Here is a 22,962-nt window from a genome sequence, read left to right as displayed (position 1 = left end):
ATATTTAGTTGGATGATAAATATCGTACAGTACTTGGCTCAAGAGGTGGGGGTGGTGGGGGCAACATCCTTACTCTTCTCCAAAATAGTGAGTTTATATCGTGTACTTAACCTCTCAATCAAAGAATGGCATTTTGGCAGTGCAGCACCCTGCTATGTACTGCAACTGAAATGTCACCCATGGTTTTATTTTCATCTCCCTAAAGTTGGACTTGAATCCCTAACCATTGCACCCAAGGGCAGGAGTGCTGTCACTGAGTCACATTATACTGAGATTGTCTTTCCTCAGGCCAAAGTAAGCACACAAATATAGCCAATTTGGGAAAGAAGCCCTTGGAGATTTTTTTCTCTGAACATCAATAGCCATGTTATAGAGGTGTATCTTTTCTTTCTAGCCGTGTCTATTTAGTTGAGTTTCATGGAGGCTTTTCACCATGAGTCCCAATGAGATCTCTCAACGTATCTTACCAAGCTCACCTCATTAACTACCTACCTCATTCCTATGGCTCCTTCTTACCGGGTTCTAGTTCCACCGCACCACTCAGAAAAAGTCCTGTCTAATCGGATAGCCTCTGAAAACTAGCATCTTTGGCACCTGCGCCACATTTCGAAAGCCTGATGTGCACTCGGACGAGCCCTGGCATTCTGAAGTTGCCCTGCTCGGGGAACATCTGTCATTCCAAAGATGTCGAAGAAGGGGGAATGTTGCAGGGATCTGGTGGATGGACTGGTGCAGAAGAATGGTGGATTAGTGGTGCTGGAAGAGCACAGCAGTTCAGGCAGCATCCAAGGAGCAGCGAAATCGACGTTTCCGGCAAAAGCCCTTCATCAGGGAATAAAGGCAGTGAGCCTGAAGCGTGGAGAGATAAACTAGAGGAGGGTGGGGGTGGGGAGAGAGTAGCATAGAGTACAATGGGTGAGTGGGGGAGGGGATGAAGGTGATAGGTCAAGGAGGAGAGGGTGGAGTGGATAGGTAGAAAAGGAGATAGGCAGGTCGGACAAGTCCGGACAAGTCAAGGAGACAGTGCTGAGCTGGAAGTTCGAAACTAGGATGAGGTGGGGGAAGGTGGAAATGAGGAAGCTGTTGAAATCCACATTGATGCCCTGGGGTTGAAGTGTTCCGAGGCGGAAGATGAGGCGTTCTTCCTCCAGGCGTCTGGTGGTGAGGGAGCAGCGGTGAAGGAGGCCCAGGACCTCCATGTCCTCGGCAGAGTGGGAGGGCGAGTTGAAATGTTGGGCCACGGGGCGGTTTGGTTGATTGGTGCAGGTGTCTCGGAGATGTTCCCTAAAGCGCTCTGCTAGGAGGCGCCCAGTCTCCCCAATGTAGAGGAGACCACATCGGGAGCAACGGATACAATAAATGATATTAGTGGATGTGCAGGTAAAACTTTGATGAATGTGGAAGGCTCCTTTAGGGCCTTGGATGGAGGTGAGGGAGGAGGTGTGGGCACAGGTGTTACAGTTCCTGCGGTGGCAGGGGAAAGTGCCAGGATGGGAGGGTGGGTCGTAGGGGGGTGTGGACCTGACCAGGTAGTCGCGGAGGGAACGGTCTTTGTGGAAGGCGGAAAGGGGTGGGGAGAGAAATATATCCCTGGTGGTGGGGTCTGTTTGGAGGTGGCGGAAATGTCGGCGGATGATTTGGTTTATGCGAAGGTTGGTAGGGTGGAAGGTGAGCACCAGGGGCGTTCTGTCCTTGTTACGGTTGGAGGGGTGGGGTCTGAGGGCGGAGGTGCGGGATGTGGACGAGATGCGTTGGAGGGCATCTTTAACCACGTGGGAAGGGAAATTGCGGTCTCTAAAGAAGGAGGCCATCTGGTGTGTTCTGTGGTGGAACTGGTCCTCCTGAGACCAGATAAGGCAGAGGCGGAGAAATTGGGAATATGGGATGGCATTTTTGCAAGAGGTAGGGTGGTGTCTGTTTCTGGGAGGACTGACTGGTAGAGGAGGCTCACATCATCTGCCCCTGGCAGCCTTGTTATATTCATCACCTGGGTCGGTGCAGTCTCCATGGTTCAGAGAAATATACAGCAGTGCAGCAGGAAAGTTGGTGATCTTTTCCACTCTGCCACGGTAAGTACCACTGACCTGTCTGTGCTACCTCACTCACCTTATCTCAACTACTGCTCCTATCTCCCCCACCAAGCTTGTCCACTCTCACTATTGCCTTTAACATCTTCCCTCACTCTCTTCTGTCCTCCCTCAATTTCCTTCACCCCTGACTGTGCTTTTGTTCTCTCTGCTGCCTACTCACTTTTCTGGGACACCCCAACACCTTTTGCGCACCTCCACCAACACTAACAGTTGTGCCACTCACTTTCATCTCATTCAAGCCATTCATTTCACTAATTCCTGGAGAAAACAGAGTTGAACAGGGCAAAAGAGCCAGGTTTGGATGGCTGTCTAACATGAGGCTCCTCACCCTGATGGAGTGAGTCTTTTCCTTTGTATCCAAGGACATACAGGCCCAACACCCTCAGGGTCTGCCGAACAGGTGCACCATTGCTTCAGCCATTGGCCCTCAGGACTGAAGGCATGGCAAGTGACAGAGGGACAGGAAACTTGGCTCTCACTCCAGATATCCCTTCTTCAGAAAGAGACAGGGCAATGCGAGTGGCTCCAGCTGCAGGAGGAACCAACATGTCCCTCAGAAGTGTCCTTTCAGGACTCTCCAGAGGTGGCCAGGCACTCTACCTTCATGTACTGCAGCCCCTCCCTGAGCCTTAGAAGTTCAAGCTGATGAAGGTCTGCTCAGCATAGCCTGGGATGTCCAGACAGCTCTCCTAATTCTCATGCCAAACAGCCAGGGCCAACAGACTCCATTGCTGAACAAGCTTCCTCTGTGCCATCTGTGGAATCAGAGACAGTATTAAGACACAGTGGGAGGGAAAGAAAGAAAAAACTTTCAAGGGTACTTTGGTGACACTGTCCACTATATACAAAGTTTGCCTAAGTTTTGTTGGTTTGGCAATATATCTGTTTGAACCTCTGTGTATCCAGAGCATAACCATGCCAGGATGCTGCCTAATGCCATGTCCATACAGAATATACCATTGATCGATGTCTATGTTGAGAGCTTATTGCACCATGTGGAAGGAAGATGAACTAGAGTAATCATTCTGTTGGCACCATTGCCTTTCCTGACCAAGTGTTCCTATTCTTTCCTTGGCCTCTCTGTGTAAAAATACTGATGTGAATGAACTAGCCAGCAATGTCTAGGGCAGCTATCCAGTGCTTTAGGATCATCAAGGATTCGGGGGTCGGCAGGTATAGGCTCAGCATGGTTCTGTGTGTAGTACTCTCGCTGTCCAAAATACCTCATGTCATGGAGTTTGGCAACCTCCTCCATCCTTATCCTCCCACTCTGGGTGTGGTCACATTTATAGAGTCATAGAGTCATAGAGATGTACAGCATGGAAACAGACCCTTCGGTCCAACCCATCCATGCCGACCAGATATCCCAACCCAATCTAATCCCATATGCCAGCACTTGGCCCATATCCCTCCAAACCCTTCCTATTCATATACCCATCCAGATGCCTCTGAAATGTTGCAATTGTACCAGCCTCCACCACTTCTTCTGACAGCTCATTCCTGACACATACCACCCTGTGTGTGAAAATGTCTCCCCTTAGGTCTCTTTTATATCTTTCCCCTCTCACCCTAACCCTATGCCCTCTAGTTCGGACTCCTCCACCTCAAGTTGTGTTCTTTCATATTGTGTAATTCCAGTTTCCAATTGTGATAGAAGGCTAGAGTGAACTTACTTTGGGCAGTGGTTCCCAGTCTCTGCCTCTCTTTATGTGTGAGACCCCCGTGTATCCAGATACCCTTCTTAAAAGCCTTTACTGGGAAACCCTCCCCCCCCCCCACTCCCCCCACCCCAGGAAACTGGCACTAACATAGACAATAGCAAATTAGTAGGTGAAGTCAGAGTAAGGAAGAAAGTAATGAAGTCTAAATCAGGGTTACATTGCATGCAATGTATTCATTTTTGATCCTCTTACTTGAGAACAGATGTAATTGTATTGAAGGCAGTTCAGAGGAGGATCACTATAGTGATTCCAGAGATATGGGGCTTGTTTTATGAGGGGAGATTAAGCAGTTCATGTCTATACTCTCTAGAGTTTAGAAGACTAAGAGATCTAATTGAGATGTATAAGATGCTAAAAGGAATTGACAAAGTAGACATAGAAAGGATGTTTCCCTTTATGGGGCAATTTAGAACAAGAGATCATAGTTTTAAGATAAAAGGTAGCAGATTTAAAACAGAGAAGTGGAGAAATTGCTTCTCACAAAGGATCATGAATCTCAGGAATTCACTACCTCACAGTGTGGTCGATGCTTGCACATTGAATAAACTTGAGGAATAAGGAAGGCAAATGCAGTGTTGATATTTATTTCAAGAGGACTAGAATATAAAAGCAAGAATATACTTCTGAGGCTTTATAAGGCTCTGTCAGCCTACGTTTAGAATACTGTGAGCAACTTTGGGTGCTATATCTCAGGAAGGATACATATGCCTTGGATTGGGTCCAAAGAAGGTTCACGCGAGTGATCCTTGGAATGAAAGGCTTAACAAATAAGGAATGTTTGAGGACTCTGAGTCTATACTCAATGGAGTTTAGAAGGATGAGGGGGGAATCTATTTGAAACTTACAGAATACTGAAAGGTCTGGGTAGAGTGGACATTGAGAAGATGTTTTCATTAACAGGAGAGACAAGGACCCAAGGGCACAGCTTTAGGATAAAGGCAAGACCCTTTAGAACTGAGATGAGGAGAAGCTTCTTTAGCCAGACCGTGGTGAATCTATGGAGTTCATTGCCACAGAAGGCTGTGGAGGCCAGGTCATTGAGGATGTTTAAGACTGAGATAGAAAGGCTCTTGATTGTTAAGGGGATCAAAGATTATGGGGAAAGGGTGGGAGAATGGGGTTGAGAAATTTATTAACCATGATTAAATGGTGGAGTAGACTTGTTGGATAGAATGGCCTAATTTCTGCCCCTATGTCTTATGGTCCTCAGGGTTGATATGACATCCTTGCATCTCTAGTGATCTAAATTTTGGAGCGCTTGCAGCAATTTCAAAGTTTGCAGATGACACAAAACATGGAAGAATTCAAACTGTGAGCACTGTCGTGTGGAACTCCAGAAGGACATAGAAATGCTTGTGGAGTGGGCAGTTGGGTGGCAGAGAAACATGAAGTGATGCATTTTGAAGAGCAGAACATTGAATGACCATATAAAGTAGGGCATAAAATTCTAAAAGAGGTGCAAGAACCGAGGAACCAAGGTGTATACGTGCACAAATCATTGTTAGTGACAGATAGAGAGAGAGAGAGCAGTAAAACTTTATTAATAGGGGCAGAGAGTACAAGATTAAAAAGGTGATGTTGAACTTATAGAAAATACTTATTATACCTCAGCTTGAGTATTGTGTACAGTTCTGGGTGCCAGATTATAGGAAGGATGTGAATGCAGAAACAGATTACAAGAATAGTTCCAGGGGTGAGGAACTTCAGTTCTGAGGATAGATTGAACAAGTTGGGACTATTCTGCTTGGGGATAACAAGACTAAGAGATCTATAAATATTTTCAATATCCTGAATGAGCAGTATAGAGTATATAGGAATAATTGTTCCTGTTCATAAAAGGAACATAGAGTCATAGAGTTTGGTCCAACTCGTCCATGCCGACCAGATATCCTAATCTAATCTAGTCCCATTTGCCAGCACTTGGCCCATATCCCTCTAAACCTTTCCTATTCATATACCCATCAAAATATCTTTTAAATGCTGCACAGCCTCCACCATTTCCTCTGGCAGCTCATTCCATACACGCACCATCCTCTGTGTGAAAACATTGCCCCTTAGATACCTTTTATATCTTTCTCCTCTCAACCTAAACCTATCTCCTCCAGTTCTGGACTCCCCCACCCCAGGGAACAAGAACAGGAGGGCATAGATTTAAAGTCTGCAAAAGTAGCCAGGGTGAACTCAGGAAAAGCTTTTTTATTCAGCAAGCAGATAGGTTATGCGATGTACAATCTGGGAATTGTGATGGAGGCAAGTTCATTTGAGGCATTCAAGGGAGCATTATATGGTTATTAGATATAAATATTGTGCAAGGGTCTGGGGAGAAAGCAGGAGATAGGCAGGCACTAGTAGCTTATGTAGGCACAATGGGCTAAATGATCTTATTCTGCACGTTCACATTTCTGTGATTCTGTGATGAATTCCCTCTTGACTGAGGACGGCTGACCACCAGGCAAGCTACTTAATTGTCTGATTGTGCTAATAGTGTGCATGGCTGGGCAAAGCATGGCTTGGATGCTGTGAGGGTGCAGTTAAGTGCTGAGTGAGTGAGTGCTAAGAGAGTATGTGAGCAGCCCTGAGATGCAGCCTGCTCTAATCCATGAGCTGAGTGTCTAGCCCTTTCTGCAGAGTGTCCTTCCAGCAGCTTTTCAACTCCAATTGCTCGTGTTCCCTGAAATGTGGGTCTCAACCTCTTAAATGTCCTGCAAGTGGATCAGAGAAGTGCCATAAGGTTTGGTGATGATTGGATGCCAATGTCTATGGACAAAGGATGTGAGCAGCTGCTGCTCTTGAATCATTTCCTGGGATGCTAATGCAACATGGAGGCTCTTTGCAGCTAGCAGCAAGCTGAAGCCACCAAGTACCCACTCTGGCTTCTAGGTCAAGAATTCTCGCTACCTAGTTTGCTTTATCTTGCTAGTAGGTAGGAGGCTGCATATTAAAGAGATGAGATCTGCAGTTCATGAGATCTTAACCCCCACACCCCACCTTAATAGACAAACCGAATCTCATCTCAAAGCCCAGAATGTAGTTAAAAGTGCAGAGAGTTGGTCTCGACCTCAAAATAGGCCTTGCTGAAATTCTCACATGATTCTGCGACACCTCTCATAATAGCCAACGTCATTGTGACCCCGATAAGGTGAGATGTGAGCATACCCAAGCTCTTCATTCTTGTGCACTCCCTTGCTAGCAGCTGAAGTGAATCAATATCAGGAGGTTTCAATCTGCTGAGCTGTGTTGATATCCAAACAAGACATCCAGTGGTTCACTACCACAATGTTAATGGACACACACACACACACACACTCAAGTCCTTCTTCTGCTCCATACCCTTTATCCTGCAGAGTGTGAGCATGTTTGCCATTGCCCCAAGACAGAAAATTTTCCATTTATTTGTATCACAACTTTCTCAGCTTGGAACAATTATGAAACATCCCTAAAGTGTCCTTACTTTCATAGTTCAAGGACATTGCATCACATCAGGGAAGGATTAAGTACCTGGACGCTTTGTTCCAGTGATAGTCACATCTTTAAAATTAGGTCATTTTAAATTAGTCTGTGATCAGACACTGAAGGGTCAGACCATAGATGAAATAGGTATGAGAACCTAGACTTACAGTTAAAGAACCTCAGCCTCTGAAATGGTCCAACAGTTTGAGATTCTTGCTAGCTGTGCAGATGAGTCTGGGGACTTGCAGGGAGAATGAGTAACTGACCACAACATCTTGGTACAGGGAGGAACCCCCCGGGCTGATATAGGAATGAGTCAGTTGAGTGGACGTTGTAATTCAGGGGATACAGGATTGGGGAGATAGGCCTTTCAAAGTAAGGAACCATAATGTCAAGTTGAACCCCTGCCAAATCCTTCCCCATCCCTACATACACGCACACACGCACACACACACGTGTGGATGCACAGGTGCCTTTATTTCAAAGTTGAGAGTTTTTTGTTAAAACTATACAAGACCGTAGTCCGACCATAGCTGGAATACTGTGAAAAGTTGTGGACCCCTAATCTAAGGAAAGATATATTGGCATTGGGGGGAGTCCAGAGGAGGTTCACTAAACTGATATCAGAAATGGAGGGGTCTGCATTATGAGAAGAAGTTGAGTAGGTTGGGTCTGTACTCATTAGAATATCAAAGAATGAGGGACAGCCTTATTGAAACATTTGAGACTCTTTGGAAACTTGACAGGGTACATGCAGAAAGATTGTTTCCCTTTGTGGGAGATTTGAGAAACAGAGGGTATAATCTCAGAATAAGGGGTTGCACATTTAAAGCAGAAATAAGGAGGGATTTCTTCTCCCAGAGCATAGTGAAGCTGTTACAATCATTACCACAGATGGCTATAAAGATTGCATTGTTAAGTATATTCAAGATAGAGATAGTCAGATGTTTAATCAATAAAGGAATCAAACGGAAAAAGCAGGAAAGTGGAGTTCAACATGACCAAATCAGCATGATCTCACTGAATGGTGGAGCCAGTATCCCAACACCAAGTCACTCTTAATTAACATGTACAGATCCTTAACACTGATCTATCTCCCTCAGAGCCAGCATTCATAGTGAACAGACCCTCTGACATTTCTGTTTATATCAGTCTGCCTAGGACTGTCTTATTGGACCAGATTAACAGTAACAATCAGGGAACTCAGACAGTGAGGTTAACCTAGCTAACCTACTTACAATCTCTGCAGACTCAATGGACGAAATGGCCTTTCTCTACTCCTACAACTTATGGCCTTTAAACATGGCAGCCTTGAGTGCAAACTCTTGCATTTGTCCTTCTTATTGGACAACTACTCATTCTCCCATCAATCAGACACAAAATGACAATTTAATTGTTTCTTCTTTATTTATGCATCAGCTCCTTGCTGATAAATAACTAACTTGATAGGAAACATAAAAAGTGTGTCTTAACTTCAGAAAACCTAAGATAGCTGCTTGGCTTGCCATCTGAAATGATCCATTCCTTGTTTGATAACGCTCATATCACAAGAAAACCAAGATGTAAATGGGAGTAAGAGCATGTTATAGATTGAAGAGTTGGCTAGTTGAATATAGTTTTAAAAGTTGCTTTGATTTTGTTTTATCCCCACATCATTATGTTCACTTAGTGAGTGGAACACACAGTGCAATAAGTACAGTCCTAATCATGAAGGCCAAGAAGAATGTGAGAGTGTATTCAAACTTTCAATGAACCTCAATAACACAGTTACAGCAGAAACAGACCATTCAGTCCCTCAAGCTTATTCCACTATTCAATTAAGTCATTATCAGATCACATTTATTTATTAACTCGAAATCTTCCAACACCTTAAAATATCTATTAAGCTCAATCATAGTTGGAAGTCACAGTCATAAAGCTTTATAGGATGAAACGAGCCCTTCAGCCCATTCTGTCCATGCTGCTTGAGTACAAGGTCCAGAATTCCATCAGTTCTCCTGTTGAAAGAAGCACCTCCATATTAACTTCTTTTACACTGGATCTAATGAGATTTAAGTGCCAGTTTTGATACAGTATGGAGTCTGCTGAGCAAACCTGAAGCTTCAGACAGCTGAACAAGTTCCCTGTTCATAAAAATAGCATGTCAACCTCCATGATGGAGTGCAAACAGTTCGCCAGGATTACAATTCTTCATCATTACTCATTAATCCCAAGTGGAAGGAGTGTATAAAACCTTGATTATCATTCAGATCACCCACTGAGAATGAGAAAGGGTTGAGTAAATTGTGGATTTACACACTGTTCAATTTTACTTTCATTTAAAGGGTATAAATTTGACCAATGTGAGAAATGGGCTCTAAACCCGACAGTTTAGGTTAAAACCAAGACATATGGATGCCCTCAGCAGGCAAAACATTGGTGGTGGTGGCAGGGACACTGAAAATGAAATCAGTGCTGATTCTTTATCCTGGGATAGAGACTGTATCCTGACAGGTGAAAAATTTGCTGATCATTGATCTCTTTACTGTGAGAAAGATGTTAAAGCAACAGAAGTTTCAATATTGCCTTAAGAGAGCTGAAGTGCATTGCGAGGCATTTTAGCCACCAAGTGTTCCAAACAGATGAGGGGTGGGATTCAGCTCCCCTCTTTTTAACTTCCCGTTGATCAGTCACAACAAATTTATAACGCAGTTAGCTGGGAAATGCCAGAGCCATTACCATGCTTTACGTGAGTGAAATGTTTTTACCCACTGACCTGAAGAAGAATAAAAATATAACATGAAACACGTACACAAAGACAGGGTAATGAATTTAAAAAGAAGTGGTGGGAAGTTATTTCATAGGAATAGAAAAGCAGATGCAGTTGAAAGTTGTTAGAACCTTTGAGTTGAGAGTGTGAAACCTGAGTCCACAGCTGTTTAACTGTTGTTGCCTTTCCTCAATTGTCGTGAAATTCGAAGAAGTGAATGGTCATTTTCCCAATTTGCTTTTTTTTTCCCTGGGTCAGTGTACTTTATGAGCAGGTTATTCAAATTGAGGGCAGATAGGTGACAGATTACTGTAAATGTCCTGAGCCATCAGTTTCACGAGCTTTCCCCATCCTAAAGAAAAATCCCAACAACTTACTTCACTTATCTTGAATGTAGTGTCAGCCATTTTCTGTAGTAACTGTGCAGTTGACTTTCAATCTGACATGTCAAAATTCTAGCGTTGTTTCAGTGTATGTGTCTTCCAGGCTCTGCTTCTGACAAACTTATTTCATCCTATCCTTCAAGTTCCCTGTTTTGTGGGAGATTGTCTGCTGACATGCTCAAAATGTTCTCTGTGAGCATGTGCACTCAGTACCCCTGCCAGTGATGTCATTCTGTCCCATTCACTCATATTGGTTGTGCTCTTTTGTGCACCTCCATGTTATTACTGGCAGAGTGTTTGACAAAGGGTACGCATAGACAACTTTCCACATGGATGAGGTAAACCTTTCAGAGGTGTCAGGTGACACAAACTGTGTTGCTGTTCTGTGGCCTCTAAGACCCTCAGCCTGCACCATCCCATTCAAATCAATTCCTGAACTATTAATGTCTTCACTTTCACCCAGCCAGAGTTAGCATGATCCATTTGAACCTCTCCCTTCCAGAGCTCCCAGTCACTTCCCATTCATAATGGCCCCAATTTACCATTATAATTGCCACCATACTGTCACCAATCCCTCCCCCAACAACCCAGGACAATGAAGACTATCCCTAGACTAGAGTTGCCCACTTACTAGGGCTAGAAAGTTGCTTCATGATAATCTCCTTAAACATTATTGATCAAGCCCCAAGACTGACAATAGCCCATCTTTCAGAGAGATTTTGTAAGATAGTCCTGCCTGACTGTGGCCCAGCCCTAGATTGATATCTCGACAACATCCTATCTGTAATGTCTGGACTGGCTGCACTTGACCTACAGGACTGATTGTGGCCAATTCTCCAATTTTCAAAGACCTAGATTCCCAGATTCTGGTAGGTCCAAGCACCTGATTGACCATGGCTAACCCCTCTGGACTGGCAAAAGACAAGCTCTTTGACTGACTGGCAGTCCTTGTGACGATGAATGTAGTTGCCCTTTACCCCTCAAGGGACTGTTCGCCTTTGACTTTCACATGCTTGAAACATATTTGGTGTCTGACTGGAAGATTGACAGTTCAGTACTTCCCACCATCACACGCTGCCTAGCTTTCCCTCTGCATTAAAAAGCAGCAGAAAATGCACAGTAACTGGCAGCTTGTAACTAAACAGTAAAGACTCTGTGTGCCACGAAAATAATGTGAGCCACATAGAAGCTGCAGTCTTTGAGTTATATTGACTGTAATGAGGGCAGTCAGGTGGCCCTTATAAAATGGGAGTACCCTGATTGGGACTGTAAATCTGTTCCAATCAGGGAGCCCTGGCTGACAGAGAAGAACAGGAGTGTCAGATATTGTGTGCATTCTGAGAGCTGGCTCTGAGGGTGCTGAATCAAAGTCAAGGACTCTCCAGGTGTAAATAAAGGGTGACTCGGTGACAGGATACCAGCCTATGTAGAGTTATTTCATAAATCACTGCTGAAGTCAGTGAATGTGCCTGAAGAAAGCAATGTGGAGTATACCGAGACTGGCAGCCTTCCATTGGGAGATAAAGTGAGTGTGCGCTAAGAAAGCAAGCTAAGAGCCAAAGGTTGCAGGTTGTGCAGATGCATGAGGTACATTTGTCCCTCCATATAAACAATCTGATGGAAGCATGCAAGTTAAAGGAGTCTGTGAGCTCCAAACTCTAGTTTTGAAGGGTTGAAGTGATATGTGAGTTGGTCTAAGAGCTGGCAGGCTGGTGGTTTTCTGAAACTGGCATGTGGGCAAAGAGTTGAGGAGGATACTGGCCATGTTGCTGGCCATGGAAAAACAGTTAGTGATATTTCAAATTACTTGTTTCTTAAGTTGGAAGCACGAGAAAACAAAAAGAATTAATGGTAAATTCCTGCCCAACACTGGCGTGGATGGATGGAAAATCTCCAATCTGCAGACACACAGCTGGGAAGGTAAGCAAAGGGCCATCTGATTTATGTAATCACATTTTAAAAGCTTGATATTTAATAAGCAATTTCATTCTCCATTACGAGACAGCACACCCCATGACAGTACATATTGAAAAGACAGATCTAATTCTGCAAACTGCTACATGTTTTAACTGGAAGTACAAAGTTGGAAAGTCCTGACCAATATTTATCCCTCAATCTCTACCCATTTCACTTTGATGCCGTAAAGTAAATGAAGTAATGCTGCCAATGCAGGCCCAGAAGTCTATCCATCATCTCTAAGAAGCCAATAGAAATATAACTGCTAGAGAAAGAGGCTCCTTCATGTAGACTGGAGGATTAACTGTATCAATGCTGCTGAGCATCTGCATAAGGAGCCATGTCTAAAAGGGGTCATGAAATAACTAGCGAGCAGAATTAAGGAGAATCCAAAGGCCTTTTACTTATATATAATGGCAGTTATCCAATGACAATCCTTGTGGCAGCATTGCTCACAGGTTAGGCATGTTGTAACACTCATGCCCAGGTTCCTGAAAGGAGTCAAGTCTCCAAAACAACATCTAAGGAGAATCCCAAGGCCTTCTATTCATATATAAGAAGCAAGAGGGTAACTAGAGAAAGGGTTGCTCCCCTTAAGGATAAGGAAGGAAGGTTGTATGTCGAACCTGAGAAAATGGGTGAGATTCTCAATAATTACCTTGCAAGTGTTCACTGAAGAGAGAGATATGATGAATGTTGAGATTAGAGATAGAAGTTTGTTTACTCCTGATCACGTTGACATGAGGAGGGAGGATGGGTTGGGTAGGCTAAAGGATATTTAGGTGGACAAATCCTCAGGACTGGATGGGATCTATCCCAGGTTGCTGAGGGAGGTGAGAGAGGAAATAGCTGGGGCCCTGACAGATATCTTTTTAGCATCCTTAAACACAGGTGAAGTGCTGGAGGACTGGAGAGTTGCTAATGTTGTCCCCCTGTCCAAGAAGGGTAGTAGGGATATTCCAGGTAACTGCAGACTAGTGAACTTGACATCAGTGGTGGGAAAGCTGCTGGGGAAGGCACTGAGGGATAAAACATGCTTTTATTTAGAAAAGAATGGGCTTATCAGTGATAGGCAACATGGTTTTGTGCAGGGGGATCACGTCTCACCAACTTAGAAGAGTTTTTTGAGGAAGTGACCAAGTTGATAGATGAAGGAAAAGCTGTAGATGTCATATGCATGGACTTTAATAAGACATTTGATAGGGTTCCCCATTGTAAACTAATGGAGAAAGGGAAGTCACATGTTGTGCATGGTGTTCTAGCTAAGTGGATAAAGGAGTGGTTGAGCAGCAGGTGACATGGAGTAGTAGTTGAAGGGAGTTTCTTGAAATGAAGAAAGGTGACCAGTGGTGTTTCACAGGGATCAGTGCTGGGGCCACTGTTGTTTGTAATATACATAAATGATCTGGAAGAGGGCACTGTTAGTATGATCAGCAAGTTTGCAGATGACACGAAGATTGATGGAGGAGCAGAAAGCATAAGGGACTGTCAAAGAATACAGGAGGATATAGATAGACTGGAGAGTTGGGTGAAGAAGTGGCAGATGGAGTTCAATCCAGGCAAATGTGAGGTGATGCATTTTGGGAAATCTAGGTCTAGAGTGAACTATACAGTAAACGGAAGAGCCTTGGGAAAAGTTGATGAGCTGAGGGATCTGGGAGTTCAGGTCCATTGTACCCTGAAGATGACTACACAGGTTTGAAAGAGTGGTCAAGAAGATGTATGGTATTCTTGCCTTTATCGGACAGGGCATTGAGTTTAATAGCTGGCAGGTCATGTTAACATTGTACAAGACTTTGCTTTGGCCGCATTTAGAATACTGCGTACAGTTCTAGTTGCCACATTTACCAAAAGGATGTGGATGCTTTGGAGAGAGTGCAGAGAAGGTTTATGGGGATGTTGTCTGCTATGGAAGGTGCGAGCTATGAAGAGAGGTTGAGTAGGTTAGGATTGTTTTCATTAGAAAAAAGATTGAGGTCTACAAAATCATGAAGGGTATAGACAGGGTGGATAGAGCTAAGCTTTTCCCAGGGTGAGGGATTCAATAACAAGAGGTCACACGTTCAAGGTGAGAGGAGAAAAGTTTAAGGGAGATACATGCAGAAAGTACTTCACACAGAGGGTGGTAGGTGCATGGAATGTGTTGCCAGCAGAGGTAGTAGAGGCAGGCACAGTGGGGAGCAGAGGGAGACAGATCCTTTGGAAATGGGCGATAGGTTTAGACAGTGGATTTGGATCGGCTCAGGCTTGGAGGTCCAAAGGGACGTTTCCTTGGGCTGTAAATTTTCTTTGTTCTTTGTTTATCTAATCATATGGGACTGGAACTTAATGGAAAAAGACACTCGTGAAGACTTATTTTTCCATGCAATGTATATACTAGTTTGTACTAGTCTTGTGTCCAGTTTTCATCTGTACCAAGCTCCCAGAAACTACAAGAGATACTTATACATAGTGGCAAGAAGTGACCAGACCAAGAAAAACAGTGTTGAATGACAGGGAGAAGCCTGAGGAGAATCCCAGCTGTGGAGAGCAGTGGGTAAAAGGTTTCAAGGCCAGTCCAGCAATCAGACTGGGGAGAGGTAAACCAAGAGGACAGCCCAGGAACCAACATGGACAGAACTGGAGAAACATCAGATCAGGGTGTGCAACAACCTCCACGCTACTTCACCCTAAAACCTTGCAAAAGGTAGACAGCCCCAGACAGTTCAAGCATAGCTGCTTGGCAGTAACCTATCTGAAACCATTCAGCTTTGAGCATTGAGCATGCAGAGCTGAAAGAATTGAAAATGCACTGCAACTGCAAGCAGGGGAAAGACTTGCTTATCCATGGCTCCCCGTGGCAGTTCTAAGTCCCAAAGGGAGTAGGAATAATCTGCTTAAACTTCTGCGGCTGTGTTGGCAAACATAAGACAAAATCCACAAAGCAAAGATGTTCCACACAAATGGCACAAGCACCAAACCACCACCAAATGATAATATCATTTAGAATGAGAGCCAATACATCACATGAGAACCACAATGAATGTCCTTATGGACTTTAAATTCCATCCAGGAGCTGGCATCACAGTTCTTTTTGTTGGGCATAAAGAGCTTCAAATAAACAAAAAAACCACCCTAGAATCTTCATTCACCAAACACCAAGGTCCAGGAGGAGCCAACCTAAAGTCAAAGGTCATCTTCATATCATCTTAAAATAGAAAGACTTACAAATCTCAGAGATGCTGGATTGAATTTTCTCAGCCTTTGAACATTGTGGGCTGTGACAAGTCAGTTGGGAAAATGTGGTGAGATCAGAAAAATTCACTTCTTGATTTTGAGAAAAGAAGTTTCATTTTACACCCAAGGTTTGGAGGTTGAGATGAAAATCTCACTCATGTGTAATGAGTATCCTATTTGCCACATTTACACCTCATTAGTACCTAATCATACCTCGTGTATGTTCAATTTTCTATTCTCCTGTGCAACAGAGACAAACTAAATGCTGACAATTCCCAACATGACAGTCAGAACTGGCTGCTCCAACTTGTTGCTTGCTCATCTGATGCTCCAGCTTGTCAGCGTCCCTAACATCTCAGGTTACACCCCACGAGCAGTGACTGCCTGTACACCCCAGTCAACAGAGGTTGACTTCGGGCATGCAGCAGCCTTATATCACCATAGCACATTTCAGACTAGCTTGGAATACAGTTTGCCCCTTTGCAGTGCGCCAATACCTTTATACTGCACTGCTGCTGCAGGCCACTTTGCATACAGGGACAGTTAGCTTTCTTGTGCATTGGAACAGAATTCAGTGCAGGGTTCTTAGCTTGCTGTTAGTTCTTATTCACTTTGCACCTACTTGGATATTTTCAGCATTTCTGCCTTGCCTTTTTGCTTATTCCTGTATCCTTCAGAACTTTCAGGTTCACTGTACCTCTGCCTTGCCTTGCCACTTTGCATAGACACAAACCCAATCAGCTCGCCACTGTGATCAGTGAGAGGGAGGTGATATTTTGTTTTCCAACACCAAGCTATACTAATCCAAAGATGTGCGGGTCAGGTGAATTGGCCATGCTAAATTGCCCATAGTGTTAGGTGCATTAGTCAGGGGTAAATATAGGGTAGGGGAATGGGTCTGGGAGGGTTACTTTTTGGAGGGTTGGTGTGGACTTGTTGGGCCGAATGGCCTGTTTCCACACTGTAGGGAATCTAATCTAATCAGTGCCATACTTGCAGCATGTGCCAGCAGCTTGCATGGCAAATACATTGCATGTGCTTCGACCAAATGACTCTATTGCAAATTCCAAGGGCAGTGGCCTTCACTTGAGTCAAGGAGAAGGGTTGTCAGTCAGGAATCTGAGCACAATAAATCGAGGATATTGTCTAATATCAGGCCAGAAGATTAAACGTGGTCAATCAGGCATTAGAGTGGGCAAGGTCAGGAGTTCTGTACCATTGCAGTCCAAAGAGTGGGCCACTGTCAGTCCTGCAGTTCCAGTGCACCCAGACAGGACATTAATAGCAAATCAATCAGGGCTGAACAGGATCAGTCAAGGGTCTGATCATTCATCAGTCAGGGCTGTCTATCCAAGTTGGTCAGGGGGTTGACCATGGTTAGCCCTGAGCAATGATGCGGTGTTATGCTGCGCTGTGTGTGAGGGAAAGAATAGCACTCCCTCAGTATGGATTCTAATATGGTGTGATGCTGAGGATGGGTTGTTTGCTTGTGTTTTACAGCTGCAGTTACAATGTCTGTTGATCAGGCAAGCGATGATGTAAAGTAGCTGGATAGGGTGCATATCTTGAACTTCTGAAGGATAGTATGATTGCCCAACAAAGTATGGCACAGACACTAATGAAGATGCTCAGAGAATACATTTTAAATGAATGGATCGTCAACCTCAAAAAGACTTTCTGCATGTTTGGGGGGCTTAGTAAAACCAGCCGAAAGACTATCTATGTAGATGTTGAGGGACACCAGTTGTAGGAGGATGTCAAAGTTATTGAGTTGTACAGCCCAAAACAGACACTTTGGTCCGACTCATCCATGCTGACCAGATGTCTAAATTAATCTAATCCTATTTGCCAGCACTTGACCCATATCCTTCTAAACCCTTCCCATGTGCAAGTAGAATGTAGAGATACAGATTTTTGCAAGACATAGATTAAAAAGTTCAATAGATTAGAGCTCTAACAGGAGCTTGGTGCATTTGTGTGAGGAGTCACATGGGACTGAGACCTGATAGAAGAAAGCACTGGGGAAGCCTTGTCTTATTATCCTACTGCAAATAGTTTTAGTGTTAATTAATCTTATCAGTTTGCACTAGTCTTGTCTCCTGTCCTCTGTACCAGCTTCTCAGAAGCTACCGGTAATGTTTATACATTTCCTTTTGTTGTTGTAAACAGATTCAGCACACTAGCTGTTGGGGTAGGGACAGTTGCATATCCACAAATCTTATGCCTAAAGAGATGTTTCTGTGGTTCATCTTTTGTGCAGTGATACAGAAACCACATTTAGCATCAATAGAACTAATTATATCTGAGAACTGTCTGTAACTTAAGTAGGGCCTTAAAGAAATCAAGGAAAGTAATATGGGAACCGATTGAAAATCCCAGAAAATGCATTAAAGTGCAACTTTGTGATTCAACAGCTTCACTGATGTATTTACATGCAAGGCATTGTCACTCAGATTCTCTGATTTACTTCCGTTTGTTAAGCACATGTCATGAATACTGTGATGGCTTGATAATATTCAGGGCGAGCATGATGATTTAAAATGGCTCTTTTCTAGAAACTGTGATTGCCCTGTCAGTCAGAGAATTTAAACTTTTCAGCCTTGTAATGACTGACTTGTTCTCATGGATTCTGAAAAATTATTCTTATAGCAGTATTAGTTTTAAACATACAAACTTATAACCATGGAGCCTATTTCAACATTAGAAACACAAATAAGGTTTGACAACTTTTCGTTTATTACGACTTCTGCATTTTGAATGATGTCTAAATGTAACCCTTTGAAGCAGAGCAATCAGACAAGTGCTGAATGGGTGTCAGATTCTTTCTGTATCCAAGTACAAGGTCTTCGCTTATGTTACTGCACCTATGTAAATGTTTCTCTTTCTCCACCACCAATTGTTAAGGCCTCTCTAAAGAAAATTGCTTACATAAATCCAAAATTCTTGGTAGGTTTATGCTGCAGATTCACAACCACTGGAGTCTTAAATTATTTCACACTGTCTGACCTTTGATGCCTGGTGCTCAACGTGACACAGCCATTCAATCCTGCTCCTATTAATGTTCTGTACTCCCTGTAATAGTGAAGCCATGGATTGTCTGGCCACTATGGAAGTTGTCATGAATAGGAAAATATTGTAAATAAGGGAGGCAGTGATCTAATTCTCTTCAGCCAGACACACAAAAGAAGTCTTTATTTCCTTATTGTTTGAATGTATTTCTGTTTAAGTTCTACAAAATTAGTATATCTATGCTGGGTCCCCCACCCAGTCAAAATAAGTGGACAAACTAAAATGAGACTGAAGAAGATAAAATTTAACTTTTTTTATTATTAGAATGTGAAACAGTTTGAGGTACACATAAAATCAGCTTTTTTCTCCTGGAGGTGAGGTAGAACCAGCACTCTCCTAGTCTCACCTAGAAGTATGAGCGATTTCCCTATTAGACAAGCTGAATAATGTGGAATGAGAATTCCTAAATGACAAAAGAAAAAACTTAATCCTGCCACTGGACAATAAACCTTAGGAGGGAGGGCTTAGGGAGTACAGCCTACACCTTTTACACTTTCAAAGTTGGAAGTCATATGACATCAGGTTATAGTTCAACAGGTCAGATGAAGGAGCCTGATGAAGGAGCAGCACTTGGAAAGCTTGTGATTTCAAATAAACCTGTTAGACTAGAACCTGGTGTCATCTGACTTTGTCCACCACAGTCCAACACCAGCACCTCCACAACAACGATAAAACCCAACCCCATGTCTTTGAATGCTTCGTTTCCTTCAATTTAACATTGAATAAGTTTAGAAAGTGCCTGCTGAACGTCATCTCTGAAACAAGTTGACTGTACCAAATTAGTTAGTCTGCCATTCATAAAGTTGGACTTAGTAGTAAGGCAGATCAGAGATTTGGATGCAGAGTTCAGTGCTCCCAATGTTCCCACCATTTATTTTAATCATCAGAAGTTAGCAATTGTTCACCAAACATCAGATTTGTTCTTCCATTGAACAAATCTGACAAAATTTGTGTCTGTCCTATTTTTAGTTTTGTACAGCAAATTTCACTATAAACCTCTTGCACTTTAGCAAAATCAATATTAATTCTAAAAAGACAATGTATCACTTCTGGATTCTTCTCTGGGCTAGAATCTACAGGATATTATTCAGAACCTGATTATCCATAGATTTATTATTTAGTCATCTATTTATCAAGTTAATAAAAAAAATTATCCGAGAATAGTAGGCCAATAGTACTGGTGCATCAATTTTCTTCCCTGTTGGATTAGATTCTATGAGCACTTTCTTCTGATTGATCTTTTTTTTCAGTTCATTTATTCAGCAATCATAACACCAAGTGTCATTTCCACAAAAAAGATTTCAGCACAAGCACATTGAAGTGGAAACATTTTATACAACAATACAGCTGCCTTGGCATTTACCTCACTATGTACTTCTGATGAGAAATTCCAGCACATGGTCAGCACAGAAATACTTGCCATTGTGGAAACATTAATATTCCTATCTCAGCATCCAGTTACTGCAGTATGTTATCCATCCGGTGTCCAACAACCTTGACAGTAAATGCATGCTCCATCACCAGGAGGCTGAATCACATGCACTTGCTTCCTTAGCCACTGCCGAAACTCACGGATGATCTTCATTGTGAAGACTACATTTCCAAATGCACAGGTCAACCCTGGATTTATTGTTAAATTTGATCTTACTCTTCAATTTGTATTTACTCAGAACACCACCACCTGTTCCTGCCTTAATTAACACAAAATTACTGAGGGCAAGCTTGATGATTTCGGATATCTCTTTTGTAGAATCTGTGATCATGCTGTCAATCAGAGAATTTAAATTTCTCAGCCTTGTAATGATTGACTTGTTTCCACTGAGTCTGGAAAAACTACTTGTTTCACAGTATTTATTTGAAACACAACCTTATACTCACGGAGTCTATTTGAACCTTATACTCACGGAGTCTATTTGAACATTAGAAACACAAATAGGCTTTGTCACCTTTTCATTTAATTGAACAAATCCATTGTTACTTCTTCTGTGTTTTGAATACTGTCTAACCATGACCCTTTGAAGCAATGAGAGATCAGACAAGTACTGAATGGGTGTCGGATATTTTCTGCCTCCAAAGTGCAAGGCTAATGTTACAGCAACTATGTAAATGTTTTCTCCTTTTCATACCAATTCTTGAGGCCTCACTAAAGAAAGTTGCTTGTGTAAATCCAAATTATTAGCAGGTTTACACTGCAGAATGACAACCATTAGAGTCTCAGTTTATTTCACACCATCTGACCTTTGAGAGCAGTAGTGAGGAACCATAGATTCTCAATGGTTTAGGTTTAATTGAAGCCCAGTGCTCAAAGTGACACAGCTATTCAACCTGCTCCTCTTAATATTCTTTAATCCCTGTAATAGTGGAGTCACAGATTATCTGCAGAACTGATTCTGCAATTATTAGAGAATCAATGGGAATAGCAGTCACAGAGTTATTCTCCCATAAAGTCCTACAGTCATACAGCATGGAAGCAGACCCTTCAGCCCAACCAGTCCATGCCGACCATAATCCCAAACTAACCTCTTCTGTGCGTGGCCCATATCCCTCCAGAATTTCCTTTTCATGTATTTATCCAAATATCTTTTAAACATTGTAATTGTATCCACATCCACCACTTGCTCTGGAAGTTCATTCTACATGCGAATCACCCTCAATGTAAAAAAATTGCCCCCGTGTCTTTTTTTTTAACTTTCTCTCCTCCCACCTTCAAAATATGCCTCCCAATCATGAAATCTCCCATCCTAGGGAAAGAACAACTGCTATTAGCTTTATCTATACTCTTTGTTATTTTATAAGCTTCTATAAGGTCACCTCTCAATCTTCTTTGTTCCAGTGAAAACATCCCAGCCTATCTTTATAACGCAAACCTTCTGTGTCCGACAACATCCAGTGAGTTCCCAAACCTTTATCACAGATGTGCTTGTTTGGTACTCCAAAAACACACACAAGCTGGTGATGGATAATATCCATTTCCCACCATTTTCTATTCTAACATCATTTAAATATTTGAATAGGTAAAAACGAAGAACAAAAAAGATATTGAATATCACACAGAAGGTGGTACGTGTATGGAATGAACTGCCAGAGGAAGTGGTGGAGGCTGGTACAATTGCAACATTTAAGAGGCATTTGGATGGGTATATGAATAGGAAGGGTTTGGAGGGATATGGGCCGGGTGCTGGCAGGTGGAACTAGATTGGGTTGGGATATCTGGTCGGCATGGATGGGTTGGACCAAACGGTCTATTTCCATGCTGTACATCTCTATGACTCTGTGGCTGTATGCTTAATATAATTTTCATGTTAGTTTCTACACTTCACGGCCCGTATTTATCTTTGGCAAACCCCACTTTTTCCTCACATCTCCATAACCCAACCATATAGCCTTCCAAGAGAGACAAAAAAGGGACAAACTAGGAAATGATTACAGTTGGATTGCCCTGCTATGAGGTCAAGAAAGTGGACAGGTGAGTAATTTCACAGCATATGCTATCATCACTGCTCCAAGCTGCTCCACGCGTAGTTTGCTGCAATTTTTCAGTTGGGCTGTGGTTCCCCTTTGGGGATGGCATGGTGGCAGTTGCCTTGGATGGTCGTGAATGGGAGAAATAGTGTTAGGGTCTGAGGGCAGGGGTTGTGAGTGCCCCAGGCAGACTTTGAAGATTTCTGCCTCCTACCTGGTCATAGGTGCAACTACAGTCCAACCTGTTGAAGAGTTCCTCAGGAATTGGCCCCCAGGCCAATTCATAGCCTGACTACTGTTGTTAATTGGACTGCCAGCATATCTTCTGGCCACCATTTGGCCAATTCAGGTAAAATCAGTCAGGACCTGTATTTGGGACCTGATCCCATTTGCAGTTCTGGCCCAGAATGCAAGGCCTTTCTTGGGTGTCTGTTATCACCAAATAAAAAGCAAAATTGTGTACAAATAGATAACATTTTAAATTCCGAGTAGAATAAAAATTGAATTAACTCTTTCCATGAATTTCAGGCATGAAATTGTACATGTTACTTCTGTTCAAAACTTCAAATGGCCTTAAATCCTTCACCTGTACCATATAACACTTGTCTAACTTGTTGTTGAATTTCTAGTTGTGATGTTCACTCACCAGTTCTTTTCTCATTTTAGCCTTGCTGGTGATGGGTGTACCCACAGTAAAGAGAGAATCACAAACTTACCTGTTGGACACACTGAATTCCCTTATTTATGAGCTGTCTCCAGAGGAAAAGAAAAAATGTGTAATAGTTGTATTCATTGCAGAGGTCAGTCAAATTCTATTTCACCTAACAAAATGTTAATGTCAAAGTCATTCTCAAATGGACTAGTAA

At 42.8% G+C, this 22,962-nt stretch overlaps 1 protein-coding gene across 5 annotated transcripts in view; it reads left to right on the top strand.

The window, feature by feature from the left end:
* Nucleotides 1-22,962, top strand: part of LOC140485692 (alpha-1,3-mannosyl-glycoprotein 4-beta-N-acetylglucosaminyltransferase B-like) — a 242,426-nt gene that overhangs the window by 107,060 nt on the left and 112,404 nt on the right. For all 5 annotated transcript variants that reach the window (XM_072584115.1, XM_072584112.1, XM_072584111.1 and 2 more), the window contains one exon: nucleotides 22,763-22,896. In XM_072584115.1, coding sequence (XP_072440216.1) covers nucleotides 22,763-22,896 — 134 coding nt within the window. The remainder of the gene's footprint in view (nucleotides 1-22,762; nucleotides 22,897-22,962) is intronic.

This window comes from Chiloscyllium punctatum, chromosome 14 (genome assembly GCF_047496795.1).
Source record: "Chiloscyllium punctatum isolate Juve2018m chromosome 14, sChiPun1.3, whole genome shotgun sequence".
NCBI lineage: Eukaryota > Metazoa > Chordata > Chondrichthyes > Orectolobiformes > Hemiscylliidae > Chiloscyllium > Chiloscyllium punctatum.
This window is presented reverse-complemented; position numbering and strand designations above follow the sequence as displayed.